Here is a 27,529-nt window from a genome sequence, read left to right as displayed (position 1 = left end):
ATATTTATAACAATAAAGAATATTCACAATAAATTCATTTTTATTTATTTCCTTTATTTGTCTCATGATTGAGTCATGTGACTGTTCTGACATGGTGATAATGTGTATCACTGCCTAAATGTGTTTTCAACTGTTTCAATTCGACATTGGCATTTGAGTCAAATGTGTCAGATGAGCGTGTGTGTTGAGTGTAAGCAGTGCTTGTTCTAATCCTTGATCGACCTGAAATCGAGTTTAGATTTCTCAAATAACGTCGTCGTCCCCAGTGTTTTAATACTTCTCGCTGTACCTGAAATAGGAAAAGAAGTCTAGAATTTACCTTTGAATAGAAAGGCAGTCCAGTTATACTTTATTATGGTTCTTGTCATGAGACAAAACATTTTGAATAGGTTTTAATCAATAACTGCCCATAGTAATGGTGTAAAATATTATATATAGAATAGTGAAACCTGTCTAAAGCAAACTTTAATCAAAATTTGGTCGGTTCAGACAAATGTATGGTTTACCAAGGTTTTAAGTACATTTTAGCTAATATGAATGAATATTTAATGAATGTCTCATTTAGACAGGTTTTCGAAATGCAGTGGTCCTTTTTACAAAAAATCGTAAGTGTAAAATTTGCCGTAAGTTATGACGTCATAGTAAATAAAAGTATTGTGACGTCATAACTTACGACTAATTTTACTCTTACGATTTTTTGTGAAAAGGACCACAGATTTCACTGTTTATATTAAAATGTAGTATCAAACATAACTATTTCTCTAGTATTGAATATAAGTATGAATCCTTTCATCACCCATATGTTTTTTCTATGTTTGTATTGCTTTTTTATGCTTAAATTATTTAGACGAAAATAAGTTCTGTTTTCATGTGATAGCTGTTTTTCGTTGTTGTTACTATAAGGGGTTCAAAATATATCGGAACGAAACGGTTCAGTATAAAAATATTTAATGGACCCATTGCAACATGTAGTGTTGAAAGAAGAACATATCAAACCAGCATTCGAACAGAGGCAGAAAAAGGCTCGTTATTGATATGAAGGTTACTTAAAGTTTTAAAAAAGAAAAGAAGAATATGTAAAATAAGGATCGTATAAAACCTAATGTTACGAGATTACCTCTCCATTGCGAAAACAATACAGCAGAGCAACAGCAAATCCATGTAACAACATAATATAGTATATCATTACAAGCACATGTATGTGCTAACCCATATTTTTATTTGCACTCTCATAAATAAATATGAATAAAATTATTTAAAAATCTGATTTGACACCAAGATTATCCATTTTAAGTGAAATGATCCTTTTCAGATCAGCGTTTATCATTAGTTTTTTTTCCCTCATTCCATTACACCGTTATTTTCAATGTCAGAATGACCATGAGTATCACTTGAGTACTGGATTTTCGTTTTCTATTAAAAAAAAACAAACAAATCTGGAAATGTTAAAGTCTATCGTAAATAGCCTTTATTAAAGAATAAAATTAAAATTCAAGTTAAGCGTTTACCTGGAATGAATTAAAGAACATTTCAGAGTATATCCATATGACTTCTAGTTCTAAATCCATACAGATAGGTACTGCTATAAATACAATGTAATATATACCGAATAATGGTATTAGTACAAGACTCGATCTGGCAAGTTTTCTGAAACGTTAAACAAAAACCAAACTGATACAAAACATGCAAGTTAGTTCAAATATACACACAATATGATAGTATTCAAATATAATTACATGTTTTAAAATAGTTTTTTTTTTTACTTTTTAAGGATAAATTAAGTACATTTGATCCCGTCTGTAGTTCATATTTGATTTAAAACTAAATATTATTTATGACTATCTTAATGTAAAACGAGCGCTAGAGTTATCGTTCTTTTTACACATTTTATGTTTTGAAGAAAATAAAAATTAGAAAAAAGTAAATCAGGAGCACCAAGGATATTAATTCGTTTGACGAAAAAAATAATGTTGTTATATATATAATAATAATATTTTATGCCACTCAGTAACATAGAAGTGGTAATACAAAAAAGTTGAATGATTTATACATTTTTCAAATTGCAACTACCAGAACTTCTGTGGATCCTTAGTGTTCGATGCATTTAGCTTTGTATATAAAACTCGTATGATATTGATAAAGAAAAGAAGATTAATCTAGAATAAAATAATTTACTCATTAAACAGATATTTTACTAGTTAAACATTGAAGTAAGGATTAACTTTCAGGTGTTTAAACCCGTATTGTTTATCATACAAACATTTTGGTTGGTATTTCCGAAAAATATAACAGATAACGTCTTCCCTGCCGGTGCAGATGGTTCATTTATTCTTTTTTTCTGTGTGTATTCTCAGTCTTATCTATTTTTTTGTTATTTATGGTGTTAGGTATGTTTTCTTGGTCCATAGTTTAAATACCCTGAATCCCGATTTAATCACGAGTATTTTGCCTTAACGTCACCATTTATTGTATTTTTTATTGTATATTAATAGAAGGGCTATTGGAAGCTATTGGAGCACCTGGTCCATGCTCCCAGTTTTTAGTGGAGTCCGAGTTGCTCATTTGCTTTTGTTGTTTTGTGTGTATGATTTTGTTATTTTGTGTTCTTTGTTGTGTATGTCTGGTTTCCATGCCTGGTCTTTGTCCCTGGGATGCATTCTTTTGATTACCGCTGTAACCTTGGTTCCCTTGATTACTCTTTTAGGCAAGTGAGTACATGATCTCATCTATAGTATGTTTTTCTTGACAAATTTGTTCGTACTATGTTTTTTAACATGATTGGTCCTTTTATAATTTAAAAAAAAAGCATTATCCAATGTGTTCCATCACCTATAAATAATTAATATATGAACTATAATTATAACGTTTACCTTTTGTGAATACTTTGAAGTTTATTGAAATTATGTCTCATTCATTTGCGTGATTAATGTGTCAATATTATAAAACAACTCTTATAAAACGGCGATACGAAAAACATCATTTGCAGCTTGATAACTGAAATAAATATTCAATACCAGCTTTTGAGATTGAAATGAAGTGTGTACAATTTTCATTTGTACGTTCATGATAAGCTATGGATTGAAAACATTTATACTGTTAAAATTTCAACAGGCCCTACAAATGCACACCCTGCCTCAAATGAACCAATTGTGTTGTTTCAGGTCCTTTTGATATGTGCTTTGAAACCTAACAGTCCTGTTCGTGGTAAAAATGTGCGCCCTTCTATTTATGTAGTCAAAAGTTTAGTAGCAAGTACAAAAATGGTGCTAGTTGAACTTTAGTGATAGCAACTTCTGTAAACCATGTGAAACTATTTGTCTTGTCCGCAGTTAAAAAAAATCTACCTATTTGTAAGCACTTATAATGTATTGTCATATTTCAGACGAACGATAATCCACGGGATAATTGAAAATAATGGAATCGCTGCGAAAAGAAAAAAAAATCAATCACAAATGAAATTCTCCCGAAGGAAAATAAGAGAAGAGTGGTTCTTTGTCTACCAAAATCGCAAAATAACAAAGAATTTAACAAAGTGTATTACGTACTATTAAATAAAATCATACAGAATTTAAAAACGTAGTCCTTTGAAAGTATTCTTAACTCTCACAAATTGAATGTATTGCTAAGTTTAAACCTGAAGGCATGAAATAAATTGTAAATACCTCAGAACTAAAATTAATTCTATCTTGAAAGTTCTTGCCTTCAGGATTTTGTTACATTAAATATATCCATTCCATAGAAAGTTTTACGGTCAAATATTGCACTTTAAATAAGAGATTGTTGTTTCGAAAATCAAAATATATACTGTAAAGGCAACCAGTCTTCACGAGATATCCTAAAGTCCTGTTGAATCGTTCTCTATGGGCTTTGGAATTAGAAGACCAAACAGACAAACCTTATATGCCTTAATATCCACGTGGGATTCCGAATTCAAAGGGATGTTGTGCTTACAATAGTGCATTTCATTTGAATGAATCATACTTAATTCAAAGTTGACAATTCAAATGATAAAAGAATATTTTTGGAACATCAAATTGAAATATTATTATAATTATTATTATTGGGGTTTAACGCACGAGCAGCAATATTTCAGCTATATTCAGGCGATAAACATGAAATGGTTGATAAAATGAACGTGAAATGATGATGAAATTTAAAAAAAAGGATGGGACACAAGGATAATAGGCTCGACAAATTTTGATTGCCACTAGAAAAAGGGAGGAATGGGTAGAGTCGGGCAATTTAGTCTCCTGTGGCGGAGCGCAAAGGTTCCTACTCCTTTCGAATACCATAACAGGGTTCATCAACGTGCAAAGAACGTGACATCTCACCACTATGGTTGGCGGTCAGGTTTTCTGTATTATGGCCTGACAACCTCAGCATGTAACACTCCAGGGGTACCCCATTCCATCACCTGGGGCACACAACCCAGTTGCTCTGTGGGCAGAGCGCCCTAGCCCCCGGCTAGCGTTCTGAGTACTATTTAGTCGCCTTCTACGACAAGCTTAGCGCTGTTGCAGGACTATTTTTTTGACACCCGGACTAACACGGGGCCATCAAATTGAAAAATAATAATGTAAAGTTACATGCATATGGGTAATGGTAGACCTTTTCAATTAGTAATTGGGGATCATGTATTGTGAATAGGTCAATGTGAAATAAGTAAAGGTATAAAATGTGTGAAATGTTGTCAATACACACATCCAAAATGATTTTTAGGTTCTGAAAGGTAAGGTTCATAGCATTTAGAATAATATTATAACACAAAAAGACTTTAGAGCTAGTACTTATTCCATCTAAGAATCAAAAACGTCCTATGTATCTTCTTGGAAACGTTATACTTTGTAGACATCACAAATGTATGTAAAAATAAGCCTTCTACAAATATCCACATAAAGTTTGCTGTCAGAACGTAATAAAATATCACATACATACACTAACTTGCGAATCCAAGCCTGAAAAAAATGACCCAAAAAGATTATTCTAAAGAAATGGCAACATGTCGAAAATTTCCAATGTAAATATATCCTATTTTTTTATTTTAAAAATGTGTTGACGATTGTTTATGACAAAATAAATTAAACAAAGGTTTTGAAAAAAAAAAACAAACAAACAAACAAACATACAAACAAACAAACCAAAAAAAAAGAAAAACAAAAAATAACAAATGAGTATACCAACGGACAGACTAACAATCTAAAGACAAGTCAGAAAAACATAGATATAACGATACTTATCTATTATCATGTACATGAGTGAATTATTTCGGAAAATGTTACAACATTGACAAAATGTTCAACAGACGTTTTGCTTTACACACTGTCAATTCATGTATTGTCATGATCAAAATATCTGAAACACTGCAGCTTGAAGTGCAAATTATATTAAAACCTTTCGGTGGTGGATTTGTCTTCCTGGTTTGTTAGTTTTAGTGTTGATTATTTCTTCGATAAACACATTTATTCGATTAAGACCTTCTTATATATTTGATTCTAATTTTGCTGATGAGATGCTACACTTTGAAAAAAGTGAACAGCATATCGAAAATTGTAATATAAATATGCATTGCATATACACTGTTTAAAACCCATCTCAATGTCGTGAACACTTTAAGGCAGGATAAATCTATGTTCGTTTTTAGTGGTTTTTATTTAGGTTGTTACACTTTATAGCAATATACAAATCTATGAAATCAAATGAACAAATGAAAGTGGTATACGTTAACCTTTTTGTAATCGAATGATAAACGGAGATTTTGTTTTGTTTAATACTAGAAAATTCGTCGATGTGAGTGAATGAAACAAGAACAAATGCATTTTTGTCAAATAAAAATTGTTTCATTTACCATTGTACCTGTCCAAATGATTCCTTAGTCACGTGATTGTTATAAACTTCCGGTGTAATATCAACGTCTTTTAGAAAACATACAATAGATCGTAGAGTGAATGAAATGAACATATTGATATGAACTGTATTTCTTTGGCAGTGAAGCTCTCTGGAATGAAAAAGAGAGTATACTGCAAAAGAATTGAACGACTGAAAGGTTTCACTTGAACTTTTGTTAATGCATTTTATTTTTGTACATTATTGTAGTTTTGTATGTCAATAAAATGCAATGACTTTCAAGCTTTAACAAATTATCGTTAAATTCTGATATGATGCGAGTAGTTCCTCATTTTCAGAAGAATTTGCTTGTAACTTCATGACGATACAGGTGTTATTTGTTCAGAAAGGATTGTAGTTACACAATCAAGTCTGGTTCGATATGCATTCGCGACAGGTCAATCAAGTATCAAGTACTTTAGGAAACGCGGCCAATATATTACAATATGCTTTGATCCATGATTTTAGAAGTTGGAGTTGTTACTACACCAGCTTGAGGAAGAATCTGACAAACAAGCGTCTTCCTACTAAAATTTCATTACGTCACCTCAGATTAGAACAACTTACGTATGTAACTTACCTGAACCTAATCATTATAATGACTGCTATGAATAAAGACACCGGGGATATCCCATACTCTATATTGTAAAATATCTGAATACGAGGTAGATGTTCTTAAAACAACGTTAATTATAGACATAATATACACAATATCGAAGGCACAACTGTAATCTACTATGGACTGAAAATCATATATAAGAGATATTACATATCAAAATCTGAAAATTGTCACTAGAAGTAAGCAATTTATCTCAAAATTCATTCCGTCTGATAAGCAATATGATATAAATGCACCTTTTATTACATATCTGTTTCTTCTATTGTATAGAGTTACCAAGTGTAAGTCTTGGTAAGAATCAGGAAAAATGGGAAAAAATCAGAAACATGCATGTGAAAAACCCACCGATCTGACAATATTATTTCACAACTATTTGATCTCTGCATCATTGGATTTGGTCAGATATTTTTCAATACAATGTTAGAATTTTTTTTTCTTTTCCAGCGCGTTTCGATGAAATTGTAACTCAATGCACCAACTTAATATGGCATTTTTTTTTTGTGCTTGATTCTGATAATTAAATCACATTTTCAAATTGGTAGTTTGTTATAAACATTTTCACCTACTTCTTGATTCTTATAGAGACTGACACTCAGCACTTTGGCAATATAAATTCAGCTGTCTACAAAAATAATGTAAACTCGTAATCTATTACGGTTGTTCAACTGAAAACGATCATTTTTTCATGAAAAGATAGAGATATTCTTACTTTAATATCTTAATTTTAATAATATGATAAAGACTAACTGCAAACTTTTTGTTTATACCTAAATTCGACTTGGTATATGTTTGCATTCTGTTCGTACTTCTGATATATTTATATCCTTGCAAACTATGTTTCTCTGAAAAATAAACAATTTAATCCCCAATTTCGGTACCTCTAAATTTAGAATAATTAACAAGAGTAACACTACATTATTGAACATCGTAAGTTCCCATTTGATACGAACCTGCATCAAGGCCGGAACTATCAATTTTTCGATCATATCACCAATACATCCAGAGTAGTTTGACCAAGTTCTATTCTGTACATGGTGGACGTACCATTCTCCATTTTTCATACACTGTCTTGTAGAGTACCCTGACATTGTGAAAATAAATTAAATTTATACACCTTATACTTCACAATAAAACTTCTTGAGGAAAAAAAACATATGGCAGAAAACTTGGTGTATTTACCTAACCTTCTAGGAGAGCCATTCTTCTTTAAATACTTGTTTTTGTTCGAATTTTAATATGAGTTATAAATATAAAAAATTATCGAAACAAAACGCAATTAAATAAAAACAAATAATAGTTTTTTTTATATAATAACAGTAATGCCTTGTAAGTTTGCCGTCGGATTTTATATATTTCCGGTAGAGGAACATTTGATTTTATATATTTCCGGTAGAGGAACATTTGATTTGCACATGCTCTTATTAAGCATGCTATAAAATGCTGGTGAAATAACAATTGGTGCTCAGAAAAATTATTTTATACTCACTGGTCTAAAACCTTTTTTGTCTTTACAAATTACAAATTTTTCGAACGCAGGTTTTTGTTGATTACGGTCATTTCTCGAGAAAAGTCGTGTGTGGAGTAAGTTAATTACTCTAAACTGAATCATAATTTTACTTGATCAGTATTTCAATATGAACATTCGGTGTTAGAATGATCATCCTTTCATCATTTGCATGCCCCAAGAGAAACAAGTACACATATTTCCAAATCATTTGTAAAAGGGAATGTAAATAAACCTTAATTTGTATTTTTATGATATTTCACCTAAAGATGAACGGGTTGAATCTCAAATTCTGATAAAACACTCATATCACTTTTTTCAAGTAGAAATACGTAGAAAGGCTTTTTATAAAAAAAATATTCTGACAAAATATTTTCTACAAAGCAGTGTATATGTACCTAGATGTTTGAACTTGAATTTGTTTCTTTGAATTATGACAGAGGTTTTGTAATGTGCCTATATCGTTAATGCAGAAAATTGGCCTGACAAATGAAAAGGCTGCGACCAATTTACGGTAATTATTTTACCGTCATTGTCTGGTCACATTTTTCTTTATTGAATTTGCTTTTGCAAAGTACCATTCAATCAAAAGTGCCAACAATTAAATTCATCATTCCAAGAAATTTATTGTTTTATGTCTACAGTATAAATACAGAAGATTGAGGCAATAAACATTTTCGCTATTAAAAGAAGTAGGTCTTCAGAATAAGTATTTTCAAAATGACGTTTAGTATGGCATTGCAGTGATTGCCTTTTTACATGTGCGAATTAAACCATTTATGAAGAACCTAAAATTGATTGGAAATAAATTTCAATACCTTTAAATCTCTTGGTGCATTAAACTTTTTCTCATGGCTGATATGAAAACTTTGGATATCCTGTTTTATCTAAAAAGAAATATGTTGCGTTGCGTGATATATCAATTATCCTGGGATATATGTATCATTATTGATAAACTTCTCATACTTTGTAAGAAATAATTCCAAATCATCGTCCAAATATACAGAGGAAGATGTTTACAAAATGTTGGAATTTTTAATCGACAACATATTTGTCCAGTGTGGTGGACGTGTTTTTCAACAAACCGTCGGCATTCCAATGGGAACAAATTGTGGTCCTTTACTTGCTGACCTATTTCATCACTCTTATGAGGCTGACTTTACAGCTAATTTGATCAGAAAGAAAGAATATCGTTTGGCTAGATCCTTTAATCTCAGTTTCCGCTATATAGCTGACGTATTATCTTTAAACAATCCTAATTTCGGAGATTTGATACATCGCATCTACCCAAAAGAACTTGAGATAAAGGATACTACAGACACTGTGAAGTCAGCCTCATATCTTGACCTACACTTAGAAATCGATGGTAAAAGAAAACTATTGACCAAACTTTACGACAAACGTGATGACTTTTCATTCAAAATTGTCAACTTTCCTTTCGTCTGTGGCAACATTCCTTCGGCTCCTGCGTACGGAGTGTTCATATCACAACTCATACGTTATGCCAGAGCTTGCCGGAATTACGCAGACTTTTTGTATCGCGCTAGAAGTCTAACAAATAGGCTTCTGGAACAGGGTTATGTTGTTACAAGATTGAAGTCATCACTACAGAAGTTTTATGGTCGTCATCATGAACTCGTGGATCGTTATGATGTATCCATCAGCACCATAAAAACTGATTTATTCAACGGGTCATAGTTTACCTTTCCTGGTTTGTCTACCCCGGACTTGACTTTTGATGAACAACTCGGCGGCTGTTTCTAGAAAAGCAGAGGACGCTTACCCTACCGGTGCACCTGGTCCATGCTCCCAGTTTTTACTGGAGTCCGAGTTGCTAATTTACTTTTGTTACTTTGTATGTATGATTTTAGTTACTTTATGTTCTTTGTTGTGTGTGTCTGTTTTTCATGTCTGGTCTTTGTCTCTGGATTACATTCTTTTGATTACCGCTATAACCTTGGTTCCCTGATTACTCTTTCTTAGAATGTCAGAATATTATTGATAAATATTTTTGTTCAGTTAAAAGCTTTATTCATTTTTTTTTGGAAGACCAAAACAAAACAAAACAAATTTAAAATAAAATAAACGAACAACAAAAAACAAAAGTACTCAATGTGAAATGATAATAATAAAAAACATAATTACAGTTTTTTTTTCATTCTGCTTGACAGAAAACTATCGTTTCAGCGTTTTCTTTTTGGGAAACGAGGTACGCTTTGTTTACGAATGACAATATGTAATTTAAGTCGTTGTTGTTTCCAAGTGACTAAATTAATCTTAGATTTGTGCTTAACCTACTAATTTTGTCATAGGCTTTAAAGTTGTCAACTTAGTGTTAAATCGTATCTTTAACAATTTTAAAAACCCACCGTTTTCTCGAAATTTATGTATATATTTTGGGCACTTCTGTCGTTTGACAGTACCGGCTTCTGTTGGTGACCAACACATAATCCCGTCCCATGTCTGAAGACGAAAACTTCCTGAACACAATAAAAATGAATTACAGCAATTTGTAACTAGGGTAAAATTGATGTTCAGCTGTGTGAACTAAATTTTTGAAGAAGTATGAATTCTCTGAAAGTTGATCTTCGAACAATATCCTCAATTGCAAAGTAAAATAATCTCCCAAGGATACAGATAATAGTCCTAAAGTATACTTGGAGACCGATGGTAAAAGGAAAAGTATTGACAAAATTATACGACAGACGCGATGAATTTTTTATTCCGTATTGTCAAGTTTCCTTTCATGTGTGGCAACAGCCCTTCAGCATATGCGTATGTAGTTATCTTCCGTAATGCCAGAGCTTTCTGTAACTACACAGACATTTTCAACCGCGCTAAGTTTATTACAATTAGGCTTCTGGAACAGGTTATATTGCTACACGATTGAAGTCATCACTACAGATGTTATGGTCATCATAATGAACTCGTGGATCGTTAGTGTGTATCCATCGCCATCCATGAGAACCGATTTGTTAAACGTATCATAATATTCCTTTCCTCTTTTGTCTACCCCAGAATTGACTTTTTATGAGCAGCTCGTTGAGTGTTTCTAGAAAATCAGAGGACGCTTATCCTTTCAGTGCACCTGGTAAATGATCCCAGTTTCTAGTGGAATGCGAGTTATTCATTTACTAATGTTGCTTCGTACATAATATTTCGGTAATTTTATGTTCTTTCTTGTGTTTCTGGTCTTTGTCCCTGGATTACATTCCTTTGATTTCCACTAGAATATTAGTTTCCTTGATTACTCTTAATGTACTAAAATAGATGGTTAACCAGAACAAAAAAATATTTAAAAAGATTTGCTTTTTTACTGCACGTCGTTTAGTCTAGAACTGAGTTCAATACTCTTTTGACTACTGTTCATAAGCGCTTTACACACACTTACTCTGGAACTATGAAAACCGGAAGTGCGGATAGGCATAAAACCTGGTTTAACCCACGATTTCACTGTGAAATGCCTGGACTACGTCAGGAACGTAGTGGCTAATTTCATATTTTCGGTTTATTCTTGATTTTGTAAGTTCATGTACTATTTAAATTTCCTTTTCGATTTAGGATTATGATTTAGGTTATTTTGTTATCACCTTTTTTCAAACTTTCTATAGATATATTTGAATCCGACTCTACCCCTGGAATTTCACCCCTTTATGTACAACAGCATACCTCTTGTGATTTGTCTTCCTTAATGTTTCATACAAATGGAGGAAGTGGCGGAATATATTTTGGTGCTCAAAGGTGATGAGCAGTTCAAGCTTTTTGCAAGTAAGTCGCCATTAGCATCTTCAATTGTATACAAGTAATTCTATTGTCGACAATTTTTAGAAACGGTAATAAATTGCTTCGCTTCACAATTTTTATGGTTCACTTATATAACGAAAAATGCATTCGACAAAATGAAAATATGGAGGGCAAAAATTGACTTACGACAGAGGACAAATTATTCACACATTCATAACAATGTACTTTTCTGACTTTAGACAGTAAAGAGTAATCAAGGGAACCAAGGTTATAGCGGTAATCAAAAGAATGCAATCCAGGGACAGAAGCCAGACATGGAAAACAGACACACACAACAAAGAACATAAAGTAACTAAAATCATACATACAAAGTAACCAAAGCAAATGAGCAACTCGGACTCCACTAAAAACTTGGAGCATGGACCAGGTGCACCGGTAGGGTAAGCATCCTCTGCTTTTCTAGAAACACCCGCCGAGTTGATAATAAAATGACAAGTCCGGGGTAGACAAACGAGGAAAGGAAAACTATTACCCGTTTAATAAATCAGTTTTTATGGCGCAGATGGATACACCATAACGATCCACAAGTTCATGATGACGACCATAAAACTTCTGTAGTGATGACTTCAATCTTGTACCAACATAACCCTGTTTCAGAAGCCTATTTGTTAGAGTTCTAGCGCGATACAAAAAGTCTGCGTAGTTGAGGCAAGCTCTCGCATAACGTATGAGTTGTGCTATGAACACTCCATACACAGGTGCTGAAGGGATGTTAAAACAGATGAAATGAAAGTTAACAATTCTGAATGAAAAGTCATCACGTTTGTCGTAACGTTTGGTCAATAGTTTTCTTTTACCATCGATTTCTAAGCGTAGGTCAAGATATGAGTCTGACATTACATTGTCTGTAGTATACTCTATCTCAAGTTCTTTCGGGTAGATGCGATGAAACAAATCCCCGAAATTAGGACTGTTTAAAGATAATGCGTCATCTATATAGCGGAAACTGAGATTAAAGGATGTAGTCAAACGATATTCTTTCTTTCGGATCAAATCAGCTATAAAGTCAGCCTCATAAAGGTAAGGATTAAGTAATGATTTGGCTAAACTAAACGAATATTTTCATTGATCTACTTATTCATCTTTTTAAAAGCGTCTGTTGAAAGATGTAGAAATATGGAGCTGTAACTCGTATGGGAAAATATATGCAGAACGATTTTTTTAATTGTGATATATTGTAATAATTAGTATACCAGAAATGGCGCAAAATAATCTTACAACATTAAATATACGAACCATTATTTTCCACTAACTTGTAAGTTTTTTTTATACATTGAAGAAATGCATTTTCTAAAGGTACTTGCTGTTTATATTTGGATGATATTGGAATCTGAAAATAAAGGGAATTTCGGATGGAGATAACGAAAATGATTTGTGTTTCGCAGGAACAAATAACTTTTTTTAACGAATGGTAGAAACAACAGTTAGAAATGAAACATTGTACAAATGCATATACACAAATACGGTAATTAAGTCTTGTCACATGACTCCCGGATTTCACGAAAATTGGTCCCAGTCCTATAAATGCATGGAAATTTGCCATTTACGAGGTTTTAAGTTCTGTATTGAATTAAAGTAATTAATAAGCAACTTAATTTGCATTTTATGCAGCATTTCAAGATCCAGAAGTCAACAGAAAAATGCAGATCGCACTTCGGATTTCAATACGTTCTACAACGGATGTTGCAGTCAGGCAAATAAAACTAGAACGAAGAAGTGACCAAGAAATAGGAATTGAACTTTCATTTAATATATTTTTTACATTATGTATATTGTTTGCTTTTTCTTGAAGCATATTAATTGTAATCGTATTTCTTCTGAACTCTTATGTTCGTCTCACATCTAATAAATCTACTCGACTGATTTTACCGTTTAATAAAACTGGATGGAATAATTCAATTTGATTCAGGATATATAAAGCAAAACAAAACATTTTATATGGCAATAGACAGTTGAAACTAAGTGAGCACCCACATATTACAAAAATATTGACAATCAGTGTAAGTTATGTCACAGAAGTGACTGAAATAAATATGCTTAAGCTATAAGGATAAACAAGTAGCTTAATATGATAAACTTGGTTTGATACAACAAAGCTTCATGTTTTCTATTGACATGATGTTGTTATCTGAACATGCAGTTAATCTGACTGATGGCAGCCTTGGTTACTTCGGCAACTTAATTGTTTTGACGAGATGAGGTAATATGATTATTTTGTTTGATGGTTTATCAGGTTTTGTCTAAAATCATGCCTGCAGACAGTGTATAAACTGGAAAAATAACAATTGTATCGATATCGCTAGTCATCCACACCATCATATCTTCAAAGCTCCGAAAATTATTTTTACACAAAATTTTTAATTCACTTTTAACAATCCATCTTTTCACTTTTTTTATAATGTTTTTATCTTCGCTCCTTCAAATTTCCGATTTTGTGTTAAATATGGTCAAAATTAATTTAACTCTCAACAGCCCGAGAAGTTGTTCTAAGTTTAAAATTATATTACATTTCTATTGCTGTCAAACAGTTTTATGTTATCCTTAACAATCACTTGACCGGGTGCTTCTAAATTTAAAAACCATGTAATTAAAACATTGAGCATGTCAAGTATTCTATAAGCGTTCGCGTTTCAATCGCTTAATTTATGTACTTTTATATTTCCACCAAAGTGAAAAATGACAATTAATGATAAATGTAAATCTTTTACACAGAAAAATATTTCGGTTTGAACGATGCAAGTGTCAATTTAAAAACCCATTTCTACAACGTAGAAGTACGTGAACATCTAAGCTAAACTGTGTACAAGAAATAACACAATAACCATTCATATTGCATATACAGCTTTCCTTGTTGACAAATACTGCACCGATTATTTAAAAGACTTCTTAAATACATCTGTGGTACTATTCTTAAAATATAAAATAGATGACGAATACACCTTGTGCAAATTTTTGAAGAAACAGCAATTGATTTCTGATTGACAATATTCACGTGAGGATAACAATTTTTTGTTTTCTGACGAAATGTTAAAGTAGAGAAATAAAAAAAGTATTAGTTTATTTTGTAGTCTAAAGCCTCACAAATTGAAAGGACTTTTTATGGTACATTCTAAATGCTGATAGTTCATGAAATTATCTGCTTTTTAATTCACGTGTCTCTATTATTCTTATACACTAATTAGGTTTTAATGTCATTTTATGTTTTATCAACGACAATATCTTGATGGCTGATAGACGAACTTTATAATGACTTAACTTTCAACATATACAGAAATATCATATTAAATTGGAACCCCAAGTTGTTTAATTGTGAGTAATTTAAATTAACTCAATTTTCAATTATAATTACCTGAATTATAAATCATAATATATGGCATTCGCCTTCAAGATCCGCTGAAGGACAAAAGTCAGAATTGAAATGTTTGGCAAATAGTATAAAAATTGATTGAAATGATAAATTTCAGCAAAATTTACCCTAAGGTTTTCTGTCTGAATAGAAATTTTTAAATTTCTAAACGTATCTTCTCATACTGAGTACATCAAAATAAACCAAGCCGTAAGCTTTCTTAAAAATTTCAACATCAAATGATTTATTACATCATCCTTTAATGAGGTCCATGCTCCCAGGTTTTTAGTGGAGTCATTTACTATTGTACTATTGTTTCTTTGTACGTATTTATTTAATTTTAATAAAAATTTTAATTAAATTTTTATTTAATTCTCCTTATTTGTCTGTTTTCCCTGTCTAGTCTTTGTCCATGGGTTGAGTTCTTTTCTTGGTTCCCTTGAAAACTCTTTCAAATATACTGAAGTATTAATATTGAAGTTGCTTTTAACTTGAATCGAGCATATATCAGGGTGTAAACAAGGACAGATTTTAAGAGGAAGGTCATGATCATGACAAAGTACATGAAAAAGCCACATCATCTTTTGCTCCTCTCCCAAGACAGGAATTTCTCTGTTTGTATTGTTTCGTTTTCACTTCCAGTTCACTTTTATGTTGCTGGTGTATGTGAGGGCTTTGAAGACTCATGAGTGGCTTTGAGCTGACATTTTTCATCTCATGGAGTTGTTGTCTCTTTGACATATTCACCATATCCATTCTCGTTCTAATTAAATGAAAGGGAAATCCTATATTTGTACGGGATCTAAAACATGAATGAGGGAAAATAGTTCTGTCAGAAAGAATGTCAATCAATTAAATGATAGTATAAAAAAACTATTTGAATTTCTGTCAGTATCTTTGAGTTGAAACAATGAATGTTGGTCAAAAAAAGTTTCAATGCATTCTCTTCCCTAAAGTAGCATTTTTTATGGATTGTGAATGCTAAGGGATACGTCTTGAAAACCTTTATACCTGGATGTTTCCTGACCACATACCTGGATGTAACAAACCTTTTACGTTTGGTATTTCAAGCCCTATTTAGCAATGACACTATGTTCATTTTTTAAGAGGTTTATATGTTGTGTTGACTTTTAGATATTAAAAAATGAATGAATCACTTTCTATCAATAATATAATCATGTTTACTAATGCACTTTTTTCATGAACCTACAGATACAGGCAATTGTTTACTTTTGTCTGCAAACTGAATATATTTTAGACCGGTATATACTTTATCGACGTCGTGAATTTATGACGGAATTTATACAGAAATAGAGCACAAAAAACTTTGCGAATTTCGAAGAAACGACTCTAAAAACCTGTGAGCGTACAACTGACATAAGGGGACAAATAAAGGGATAAATTCGTGACATATGTCCATATGTGGAGATTTTTTACACCCGAACTACCGATGATGTACATAAACAGAGATACAGCTGGGCACGTCAACAAGACATGGTACGAATCACAATAACATGGTTGGACACAAGAATTGAAAAACTGGAGGGCACCAGGCCTGGATCCGCCTTCCACACATACGCACACAATGAGAGAGAGAGAGAGAAATTCTAAAATTCTGTGGTCAATTTATGTATTCCTTTCCTCTTTCCTCCACCCAGGACTTGACTTTCTATAAGCAACTCAGCAGGTGTTTCTAGAAAAGCAGAGGACGCTTACCCTACCGGTGAATCTGGTCCATGCTTCCAGTTTTAAGTGGTGTCCAATTTGCTCACTTGCTTTTGTTACATTGTATGTATAATTTTAGTTACTTTATGTTCTTCGTTGTGTATATCTGTTTTCCATGTCTGGTCTTTGTCCCTGGATTACATTCTTTTGATTACTGCTGTAACCTTGGTTCCCTTGATTACTCTTTCAAATCAGAATTTCAAAATATAAACGTTCCTATGTTTCATAACTCAGTACTTCTGACGAATACATAGACCAATATGGAAATGCTGCTTCAAAATTGAAATTATTTTGTAATAATTACCCTGTGAAAAGTCTGTAATAACATAAAAAAAAATGTCATTTTATTAGTTGGGTCGTCCTGACATGATCAGATTAATATAGAATGATATTTATTCTCCTTATAGGAAATCTAAGTATATATATCATAATTATTTTAAATACCTATTATAAAAAAATATGATATGAAACGCTACAGATAGCCGGTCCTATTTCTATTTTGAACAAAATTTCTGTACGGTTTAAGATACGGTAACGCAACATGGAATAAATCACACAAAATACACAGCTAGAACCTAAAACAGGTATCAAAGACAATATAGAAAAGCGAATAAAAAGATAATATATAAAAACTAAAGATAAGGAAAACAAAATGTAGCCGGTAAAGTTTTGTAGTGATTACATCAACTAAGGCTTGATATACCCCTGATTAAAAACAGATCACTTTGGTGCCTGGGTATTTTCCCCCGATAATTACATTAGTTTAAAAACACTGCATGTTTTACCTATTGAGAATCAAACCTACTTACATTCTGTTTTTGCTTGTGACCAAATTTACTCCAAGTAAAAGAAGCGTAGTAAAAAGTACGTATCCAATCATTTTATGCTTCGTGTACTCTCTCAAGGAACATAGCCTGACATTCTGGTTGTGTAAATTTCTTCCGTGAAGGGCAATCGAAGTCAATCCATCTGTCAGTACTTAAAGTGAAGAATGGTGGTTTGTGTACTTAATTATTTTCACATAGCCTGAAAAATAGAAAGATGTTAAGTTGTCAAAGATAATTCTATCAATACACTTTAGAATTAAAACTCCTCATTTAATATTTGGTTGGTTCTGTAGCTAGATGAATTCGACCATACATCAACAGTAAATTGACTTCAAATAACATTATTCGTTAAACTTTTAATTAGATAGCCTTCATTATACTCGGCGTCACATAAATAACATACTGTTAAAATTTGAATAAAAATATTTTCTACGACTTTATTGACACCAACCGTCGTTTAAATTGTCTTAAATGACTTGCTCATTCGTTTAGCCAAACAGCTTCTCAAAAACAAGTCGCTTATTAGCTTAAATCATGCGTAACAAATCCTTACGGGAAAATCCCATACTAATATCCGCCATGTTGGTTTTTACGGGACGATTTGTTTACAAACGAAGTGCGTAAGTTCCCGTCGAACTCCGGTGACAATCGTCTGCTTGATCAACTTCTCGGTATTATACGTTGTTCGCGTAAAATAAATCCGAGATATCCGAAATAACGCCGAATTGCATTCTGGGTTCTTCGGTTTTTGGACAAACCATTTAAACCTAAACAACATCTCCTAGCAACCCGATCACTGTAAACATGGCCGACTTTTTACAATGTAAATATTGCCACCTAGAATTAAAATCTGACCGGAATTTAACGATTCAATGTTTAGGGAGAAGCCGTTTGGCTAAACGAATGAGCAAGTCATTTAAGACAATTTAAACGACGGTAGGTGTCAATAAAGTCGTAGAAAATATTTTTATTCAAATTTTAACAGTATGTTATTTATGTGACGCCGACTATAGTCATTCATCAATCATTTTTATCATACCAAACAGACAGCAAAGCCAAATAAACACTCACCAAGAAGGCCATCAAGACATTAAGCTATTCAGAACTTTTGATGATGACGATAGTAAGTAATGAACATTAAGTTTTCACAATTTGCAGATGTCATTCGTATAATGCAAAGCTACAATAATTTGTCAAAATTCTATGATTTCGTCACAAATACGTATGATTCATTCGATTTTTTTTGCAACGAGTTCTTACTTTATTATGATTGATTTCCTTTCCATCATATCACTGAAGATAAAAAATATTTATAATTGCAATTTTACTATACTTTTATAAATGACAAATTACTTAGTAAAACCAATGTTTCTACCTAGATGTACAGCTTGCAATTACTTTTATCGAAACACACGGTTAGCACTTTAACATTAACAAAGATTAATATTGACACTGTCATCGCCTTATTTCATACATTTTGTGTTTAAAATCTGCTCCATAGAATACATGCACTAGATTATTGTTTAAACTTGAATTAACCAAACATAAAAAAAAGAATTAATAAAAGTTTTAGCTTTCACAATTTAGGCACAAGAAAAATTATGGCGCATATAAAAATCAATTAGTAGATGAAAATGAAATGTTACTTAATAAACCAGTCCAAAATAAGTTTATAATTTAATGCAATAGTTTAAAAGACTAAATGAAATACTTTGAAAGACTTCACTGCAATATTATTGAACAAATATTTACTAAATAAACTCTGATAAATACATTTGATTAACCAAAAGAACTCCTTTTGTACAACTCCTATTTAATATTTAATCGGGCTTTGTTTAAAATTATTGGAGTGAAAAGAGTTCTGTCTACATTTTGATTTCGTACCGAGAACTGAAATCGCTATCATATTTGCCTTTATCGAAACAAAAATATCCTTGGATTCCTTTCATTCAAAAGAATGAAAAATATGCACAATCATATTATTATCAAGGTCGGTGTTCAGTCAAAACAAGTATTAAACGATAAAAATATTGGAAACATTAAATTGTTATGGCTTTCAACAATGTAGATGAACAATCATAAAGGTTAAACATGACTTTGCAAAAGTAATATTTTTAAATTGTTTATGCTAAATTATGATAATGAAGTAAGCGGGTCGATGATATTTTGAAAGAACATGTACAATGGATAGCAGTTGCTACTAAGTACATGCAGTAGCAGTACATATGATTGCCATATAACAAAAGATAACAGTGGATGTGATTGCCATATAACAAAAGATAGCAGTACATGTGATTACCATATAACAAAAGATAGCAGTACATATGATTGCTATGTTACTATTCAATATATGCTATTGCAATAAAAACATGAATTGCTCCGACGTATATTATGTATTCACTATCGTTAAGTTTCTTTATATGTATTTGGTTTAAAAATTATAAATATTTTCTAGAAATAGATGTTTCTTCTTATTGTTTGAAAAACATGAACAATGAAATAAAATCAACCCAAAAATGTGTTTAAGAGTAATCAATAGAACCAATGTTCTAGTGGAAATCAATTAAATGTAATCCAGGGAAAAATACCAAACAGTGAAAACAGATATACATAACAAAGAACATAAATTTATCAAAATAATACGTACAAAGCAACAAAAGTAAATGAGCAATTCAGACTCCACTTAAAACTGGGAGCACGTGCTCCGGTAGGGTAATACGATATAGAAGGCAAGATAACATTATTACTGTATTGTTTATTTCGCTTCAGTTTAACGACTCTACACAGGTACTTGACACATCACACGACAAAACTAATACATTTACTTGGTACATTTTGCTGTGCGCTTGACAAAGAGTGTAACTAATTCAAACATAAAAGCTGACGGAATAAAATACTTTTCTTTTTTCCATTTCATCCTGTAAAGAAAACGTTTTTCCAACCGTCACTGTCACAACGTTTAGTATGTTAGTAAAACAAAAATAAGTAAAAAACTAAAAATTAAAACAGGTCAAGCATTTTCAAGTATTTCCTGCATGACAAAAAAGCTGGACACTTAAGCGATTAACCCTGACCCATGATTTGAGTATAACCATACTAAATTTAGTTGTCTTATAACAAGGTCATTAACCTTAAGTTTAATATCAAGAAAATCTAAATTCGAATGAAAACTGTTCTTGCTAATGATTACTAGATTAAGAAATATGAGTCTAGTGTTATCGAGTCATTGATAAACCTCCACTTAACCAATAAAAGACTGTCACAGTATTTGAATTTTTCTCGGGATTTATTATTCAGAAAGGTAATTACATATCCCATTTACATTTTACAATAATGTTACCTTTACAGATGGTTTGAAAGAAAAGGTTAACTTAATGTGTCAGTTTTTTTTACGTAGTACAACTGATATTGTACCTGGCAGCCAAGCAGTGGATAGGTTTAGTCATGATTTGTATTTGTCTGTTTATTTGTCTGTCTGTCTGTCTGTCGGTCACAAGTACTTATAAAGTGCTATTTGTCTGCTACAGATTATAAGTTGTTGCTATATTTAAGTCGGTAGTCAGTCATTATATACAACGGGAAAATATATTAACACGTCTCACTCGAGAACAGAATAAATTAAATATTATGATTGAGCCTTCACATGTATTGCACATGTGACTTATATATGTAAATGTTGTACAGTGAATTTCTTGTAAACTTCACATAAACCCGATTTGTTTGCATTTGTACACTTGATTTTCCGACTCCGCAATTTAGATGCGGCGAATTTCACTCGAACGTTAAGACTAAGACGAATTACAATTCCACATGTTCGACTACAATTTACAGAAAAGGTATGTCATCGTTTGAGGGAACCTAGTTTATAGCGGTAATCAAGAGAATGTAATCCCCGGACAAAGACCAGACTTGGAAAACAGATATCCACAACAAAGAACATAAAGTAACTAAAATCATACACACAAAATAACAAAACCATGAATGAGCTTGGACCCAAATACAAACTCGGAGCATGGTACAGGAGCACCGGTAGGGTAAGCGTCCTCTTCTTTTCTAGAAACACCCACCGAGTTGCTCATAAAAAGTCAAGTAAAAATACTATGACACATTGAACAAAACAATTTTCAAGGCGCAGATGGATACACCGTAACGATCCACGAGTTCATGATGACGACCGACAAACTTCTGTAGTGATGACTTAAATATTGCAGCAACATAACCCTGCTCCAGAAGCATATTTGTCAGAATTTTAGCGCGATACAAAACGTTTGAGTATTTTCGGAAATCTCTGACATAACGTATGAGTTTTGAAATGAACACTTCTTTCGCAGGTGCTGAAGGGATGTTGCCACAGATGAAAGGAAAGTTGACAATTCTGAATGAAAAGTCATCACGTTTGTCGTAAAGTTTGATCAATAGTTTTCCTTTACCATCGATTTCTAAGTGTAGGTCACGATATGAAGCTGACTTTACAGTGTCTGTAGTATCCTTTATCTCAAGTTCTTTGGGGTAGATGCGATGTATCAAATCCCAGAAATTAGGATTGTTTAAAGATTATACGTCAGCTTTATAGTGGAAGCAGAGATAAAAGGATCTAGCTAAACGATATTCTTTCTTCTGGATCAGATCAGCTATAAAGTCAGTCTCATAAGAGTGAAGGAATGGATCAGCAAGTAGAGGACCACAATTTGTTCACATTGGAATGCCGACTGTTTGTTGAAAAACGCGTCCACCACAAGTTTTTGATTGTAGTCGATTAAAATTCCAGCATTATGTAAACATCTTCCTCTGTATATTTGGAAGATGATTTGGAATTATTTCTTACAAAGTATGAGGAATCTCTACCAGGAACTAAATATTTGTATCTCGGTGTGCCATCTTTTTTTGAATAAACAACGATAAGAGACGTTTTTTAGTCGGGATTTTAACTGAGTATGGGGAATAGAAGTATACAGTGTTGAAAAATCATAGGTTTTAATGCTATTATATTCAGATAATAGTCTTGAACTGATTGTCGCCAAAATATCTTTCAAATTTTGCAGGATCCACATTGAATTAATACCACTACCGGTGGAACAAGTGTTGTGGTAGGACTGCAGATCCTCTTTGACAGTTGTGAGTATAGAAGTTAAAAGTTTTGAAAGAAGTTTGGTGGTACATTTTTCAGATCCAGCTATGTAACGTTATTTATATGGATTCTTGTGGAGTTTAGAAATCCAGCACATAGACCATAAATCACAACCATCGTCCTTGGTAGAGAGACAAAACGAGGATAGCACAGATTTATGGTTTATCACAAGCTCTTCTTTGAAGAGTGTGATAGTAGTATAAGTCATATCACTGCTATTAATTTCTACGTCTACCTCTGATAATAAACATTGGATATAAAACGTTTTGCAGACAAAACCAATGTTGTTTTGGGCTTTGTCTGCTGGTACGACAACATATTTGTCATGTATAGTAGACAATGTTTTTTGCTACATCAGGGTCTTCGAAAACTGATGTGCCATTGGTGCACCACTTTTGTATTTCTTTTGAAATCAAATTAGTTTGTAATGTTTTACATATATTTATTATTCATACTTTCAATTTACAAAGCTACATCACAACTTATATTTTTATTTTGTAATTTCCATATCGAAATTTGTAATGTTTGGTATTTTTTAATTGTAACTTTATTATCATTTTAGGTGGATAAATGTGAATTTAATGAAGCCCAGTTTAATGTTTTCATTGTAATTTCAATAAATTGTGTTCCTCGAAAAGCTACTTTCAAATGTAAATGCACACAAATAGTTTTGAACAAGGACGCAATAAACATGTCCTATTATTTTATTTGAAATATCGTATTTTTTTATAAATCATATCATGGGTTCATTTGTAGATCAATAAACTGACCAATACATATTGCATTTCTTTTTAAGTGATTCAAACTTAATTTGTTAAAGTCATGTGATTTTTCCGATAATTAACCGCATTATTTTCTTACCTCAAGTAGTTCAGAAGTCAGTGATTTTGGCATTTAAAAATATCCATATCTTATGATAAAAAAAACTTCTTTCAACATAATAATATTTTAGACATTGAGAATGTGAAGAATTTTTTCTGGTTGAAAATGAAAGATGAATATTCTTATCTCAAATATAATTCGTTATATGGGACACATTAATTTTTTACAACTACTTATTTTCAACAAACATTCTAGTTAAGAATGCAATGAAGTTGTTTGTAATAATGTATAACCATTATTTAAAGGAAATACTTGTAAGTGAAGCTTTACCTACGAGCATCATTAAAACTATACGTGTAAAGGACATTTTATTATACATGTGTCTTCAGGGTTTATCCACATATACTAGCTTACAACAAGTAAGCAAAAGAATATCAAATACATGGATGAAAGCAGTTGAGAGAAAAGCAATGTACATACATGAATTTACGATCCAAATCTATGTAAATCAATTCCACGCTTATTTAAAACATATCAAAACTAATATATCAAAGTAAAGTGTACTAATAAACTATTTCAAGATGAATTCAATGAGCCATCCAAACTCCGCTGAAACTTTTTATGGTGAACCTGTTGCATCGAGCAAAAAGTTAAATATATCAATTTCGTGACAAGAGGGACAAGAGAGATGCTTTGTGAATGGAAAAAAAAAGTTATTTACGCGGTGTTTTGTACTATACAAAAAATTACAATTGAATAATTATTTCTTGCCTACAATTTTTTTTTTAATTCAGATAGTCTTTATCTTTTCCTATCGTAATATGAATAGTCAATTCTACCACTGAATTATATCATCTTGATTTTTTACTTTCGCTTTCTAAGTCAATAAACAAACCTGTGTTTTTTTTCTCATAGATATTTGAATATCAAAATTAACCAATACGGAGGAAATAAAGATGTTAAGCCCGTAATCTCAAGAGATATTTTCTTAAATGTCTGATGTTACTAACCATACCAATTGAATGTTTCATGACTAAGTAATCTTTTGAAAAACAAATATGATTTTAACTGTTTGAAAGCACGTGAGCCTTTAATTATTTTTTAAATGTTATTCAACCAAGCCATCTTAAATACTATCAAATAATATGCCATTTGTTAAAATTGTTAGTTTTGTGTATTTTTTTTCAATGAATATTCGATATGACGAAGACTTATCAAAGTGGACATTGAAGCAAATAATATGTGTTATGAACTGACAGTTATCTGTAAACCATGGTTATCTCAAAGCTATCAGAAATAAGGTATAATATAGTTGTAGAAATGATAAAAATGGAACACACAAAAAAGATACAAATTTTATATAAGAAATTTGGCACCAATATCAGAAGTGGTTAACCTAATTCAGCTATTGTATGAAATGTCCTATGTAAGGAATAAACATTCTATGTATAAACCTTGTTATTCTTGCTCTTAAAATTGAATGGAAAGAGATATAAAAATAAACTAATGCTTCATTTACTTGTGTTTATCATTAAAACTTTAAACTGCTTACTTTACAACACAGTATTTCATTTAGATATCAAGTAACGTAAAAACGTATGACATGAGACACTTATTAACCTGTTAATATATGATCAAAGTAAATATATAAATTTAAATGCACACCTAATTATATTTTAACACATTCAAATGATATTGATACAGTGTTCATTGTTAAAAAGGATAGTGTTTCTGCAATTTTACCTCATTTTCCAAATGATAATTAGTTGAACAATCAAATTTCATTTAAGTGCACCTTGGTCTAATTATTAAAAAGGAAATTAATTTTGTGGAACAAAGAACCATTTACAGACGTCTATATCAACAGTTCTGATTTCATACCCCTATTTGTTACACATAAACTGAATTTTATCTATATAATACCTAGCGTAAAATATCAAGCATCTTAAAACGTAAAGATACCAGTACAATGTATAATAGTTACCTATTATACAAGTGACAGGTATGGCCGATTAGCCAGGAGAACATCAATTCTTATAAGATTTTATTAATTTGTTTTTCACACATCTATCTGTATATCTACTACATTGGAAGATGCAATTTCATTATACGTTACCATCTAAATGACAAAATCGGTTCATTCTTTATAATTGTAAACTCACCCCTGGCAAAAACATACACATTAAGAAGGTAGACCTAGAAACTCTTGAAATCAGTGATATGCCTGTATCATATTCAATTTCACCAAAGCCTATCAAGCTTTCGATTGAAACAAAATGAAATCAATGCAAGTTTCTTTGATGCTTATATAAGATTGATGTAAAATGCTGAAAAACGTTCCAATGATTTTTAAGAGTGTGTCCCTTACCCTAGGTCTACCTTCTTAAATGTCCCATTCATGCAAAACAATATTCACATACCTTTTAGTAAGTCTTTTATTCCTACGTTCTTTTTTTTGGAAAAGAAGTTTATATATCTATTATAGATAACAGATGAAATATTCGTAAAATACCGACACCAAAACGACGTTTTTCAGATATTTTTAATTGAAATACAACAAACAAAAGTACAAAAAAATATCAAACGATATTCTATCATTTAAGTTGTTATCTTCACTTTAATGCACACAGATAATTATGCAATGTGTAAATAAAATGATAATCACATGTATTTATATAAAGGGTCAAGTTAACATCATGGTTACGGTGATTTGTATACATACTGATGATTAAACGTTATGTGTGCCTTGTCAGACTGTGTCTCTAGTTCCTTTTATGTATAATATGATGCAACTTGAGTTGCACCAATGAGAAGTTATTTTTATGTGTATCTGACATCATATTTAGGTCTTTTTTACAAATTATAATAATATGTTATATTTCATGAGGGCCTTTCCCTTTAAACTCCTGGTTATTCTATTCTTTGTTTATCTTTTCTTTTTGTCTAGCAAAACTGATGTACATTAAATAAAATGAAAGTTTGAAAGAAAAAGAAAAAAAAAAGAAATGGATTATCTTGTCATAAACCACTCAATAATCAACAGTACAATTGATAAAACTTCGTTTGTTCTGACTTAACAAATGGTACCAATTGTAAGTTAAATACAAGCTGTAATCCTTGAATAAACAGCGGCCAACTGTGAAGGTTTTTAAAATATTGATTAAGATTCTTGTCCTTTTTGATTTGAATTGATTTTGAATTTGGTCTGAATTGACAATGAACTATGATTTCAACTATGATTTCGGAACTATGGAGTCCGAGTCGCTCATTTTCTTTTGTTACTTTGTATGTATGATTTTAGTTACTTTATGTTCTTTGTTGTGTATGTCTGTTTTCCATGTCTGTTCTTTGTCCCTGGATTACATTCTTTTGATTACCGCTATAACCTTGGTTCCCTTGATTACTCTTTCAAAGTATCTGTTAAAGACTAAATGCAACATGAATTTCCTGCAATCTGTTTTATGCAGGCTTTCGTGGAAGGTGTCAGCAATACCTCAGCCATGTAGAATCTGCACTACATACTCCTTTTTGTTCTGGCGACCTTTCTGTTCAGCAAATCAGATTTTATCTTTCATGATTTTGAAAGTGTTAATCAAAGGAAAAAACCCGAGGAGTCTGGAAAGGTCATTGAAACAAAAAGTAGAACGGAGAGTTGTTAGATTCTACATACAAAGACTGAATGGAACAATTGAGTCTAATTATAATTAGATCGCCTTCTCAGCATGACTGAAATTCAATAGCACATACATATTTCTTTTTATGATGTAATACACTTTAGCTCCCACAAAGGTTTCGTTGTAACAATTTCTTACTTTCTGTTTCATTGTGGTGTTAGGCAACTAGTATCTAAGTTACCAACATTGAGAACCTT

At 31.8% G+C, this 27,529-nt stretch overlaps 1 protein-coding gene across 6 annotated transcripts; it reads right to left on the bottom strand.

Annotated features, from left to right (window-relative positions):
- Nucleotides 1–22: 22 nt before the first annotated feature.
- On the bottom strand, nt 23–26,220 carry LOC148603530 (uncharacterized). Of its 6 annotated transcripts, none has more exons than XM_088551402.1 (11): nt 26,079–26,220; nt 17,691–17,907; nt 13,047–13,140; nt 10,376–10,486; nt 8,825–8,893; nt 7,453–7,583; nt 6,464–7,124; nt 5,854–5,995; nt 4,936–4,955; nt 1,509–1,647; nt 23–289 (listed from the first exon to the last, which is right to left on the bottom strand). In XM_088551402.1, the coding sequence occupies exons 7-11, from the start codon at nt 6,475–6,477 to the stop codon at nt 74–76; spliced, it is 531 nt and encodes a 176-aa protein (XP_088407528.1). In that variant the 5' UTR covers nt 6,478–7,124; nt 7,453–7,583; nt 8,825–8,893; nt 10,376–10,486; nt 13,047–13,140; nt 17,691–17,907; nt 26,079–26,220; the 3' UTR covers nt 23–73. The 6 variants fall into 6 exon arrangements, with proteins under 6 accessions (XP_088407528.1, XP_088407532.1, XP_088407533.1 ...); XM_088551406.1 differs by having other exon boundaries at nt 4,942–4,955; nt 26,079–26,219; XM_088551407.1 differs by having other exon boundaries at nt 7,069–7,124; nt 26,079–26,218.
- Nucleotides 26,221–27,529: the final 1,309 nt, after the last annotated feature.

The sequence above is a fragment of the Perna viridis genome, chromosome 11 (genome assembly GCF_037379345.1).
Source record: "Perna viridis isolate PV_CMFRI_1.1 ecotype Kerala chromosome 11, ASM3737934v1, whole genome shotgun sequence".
Taxonomy (NCBI): Eukaryota; Metazoa; Mollusca; class Bivalvia; order Mytilida; family Mytilidae; genus Perna; species Perna viridis.
The sequence above is the reverse complement of the archived record's forward strand: the minus strand, read 5'-3'. Positions and strand labels throughout refer to the sequence as shown.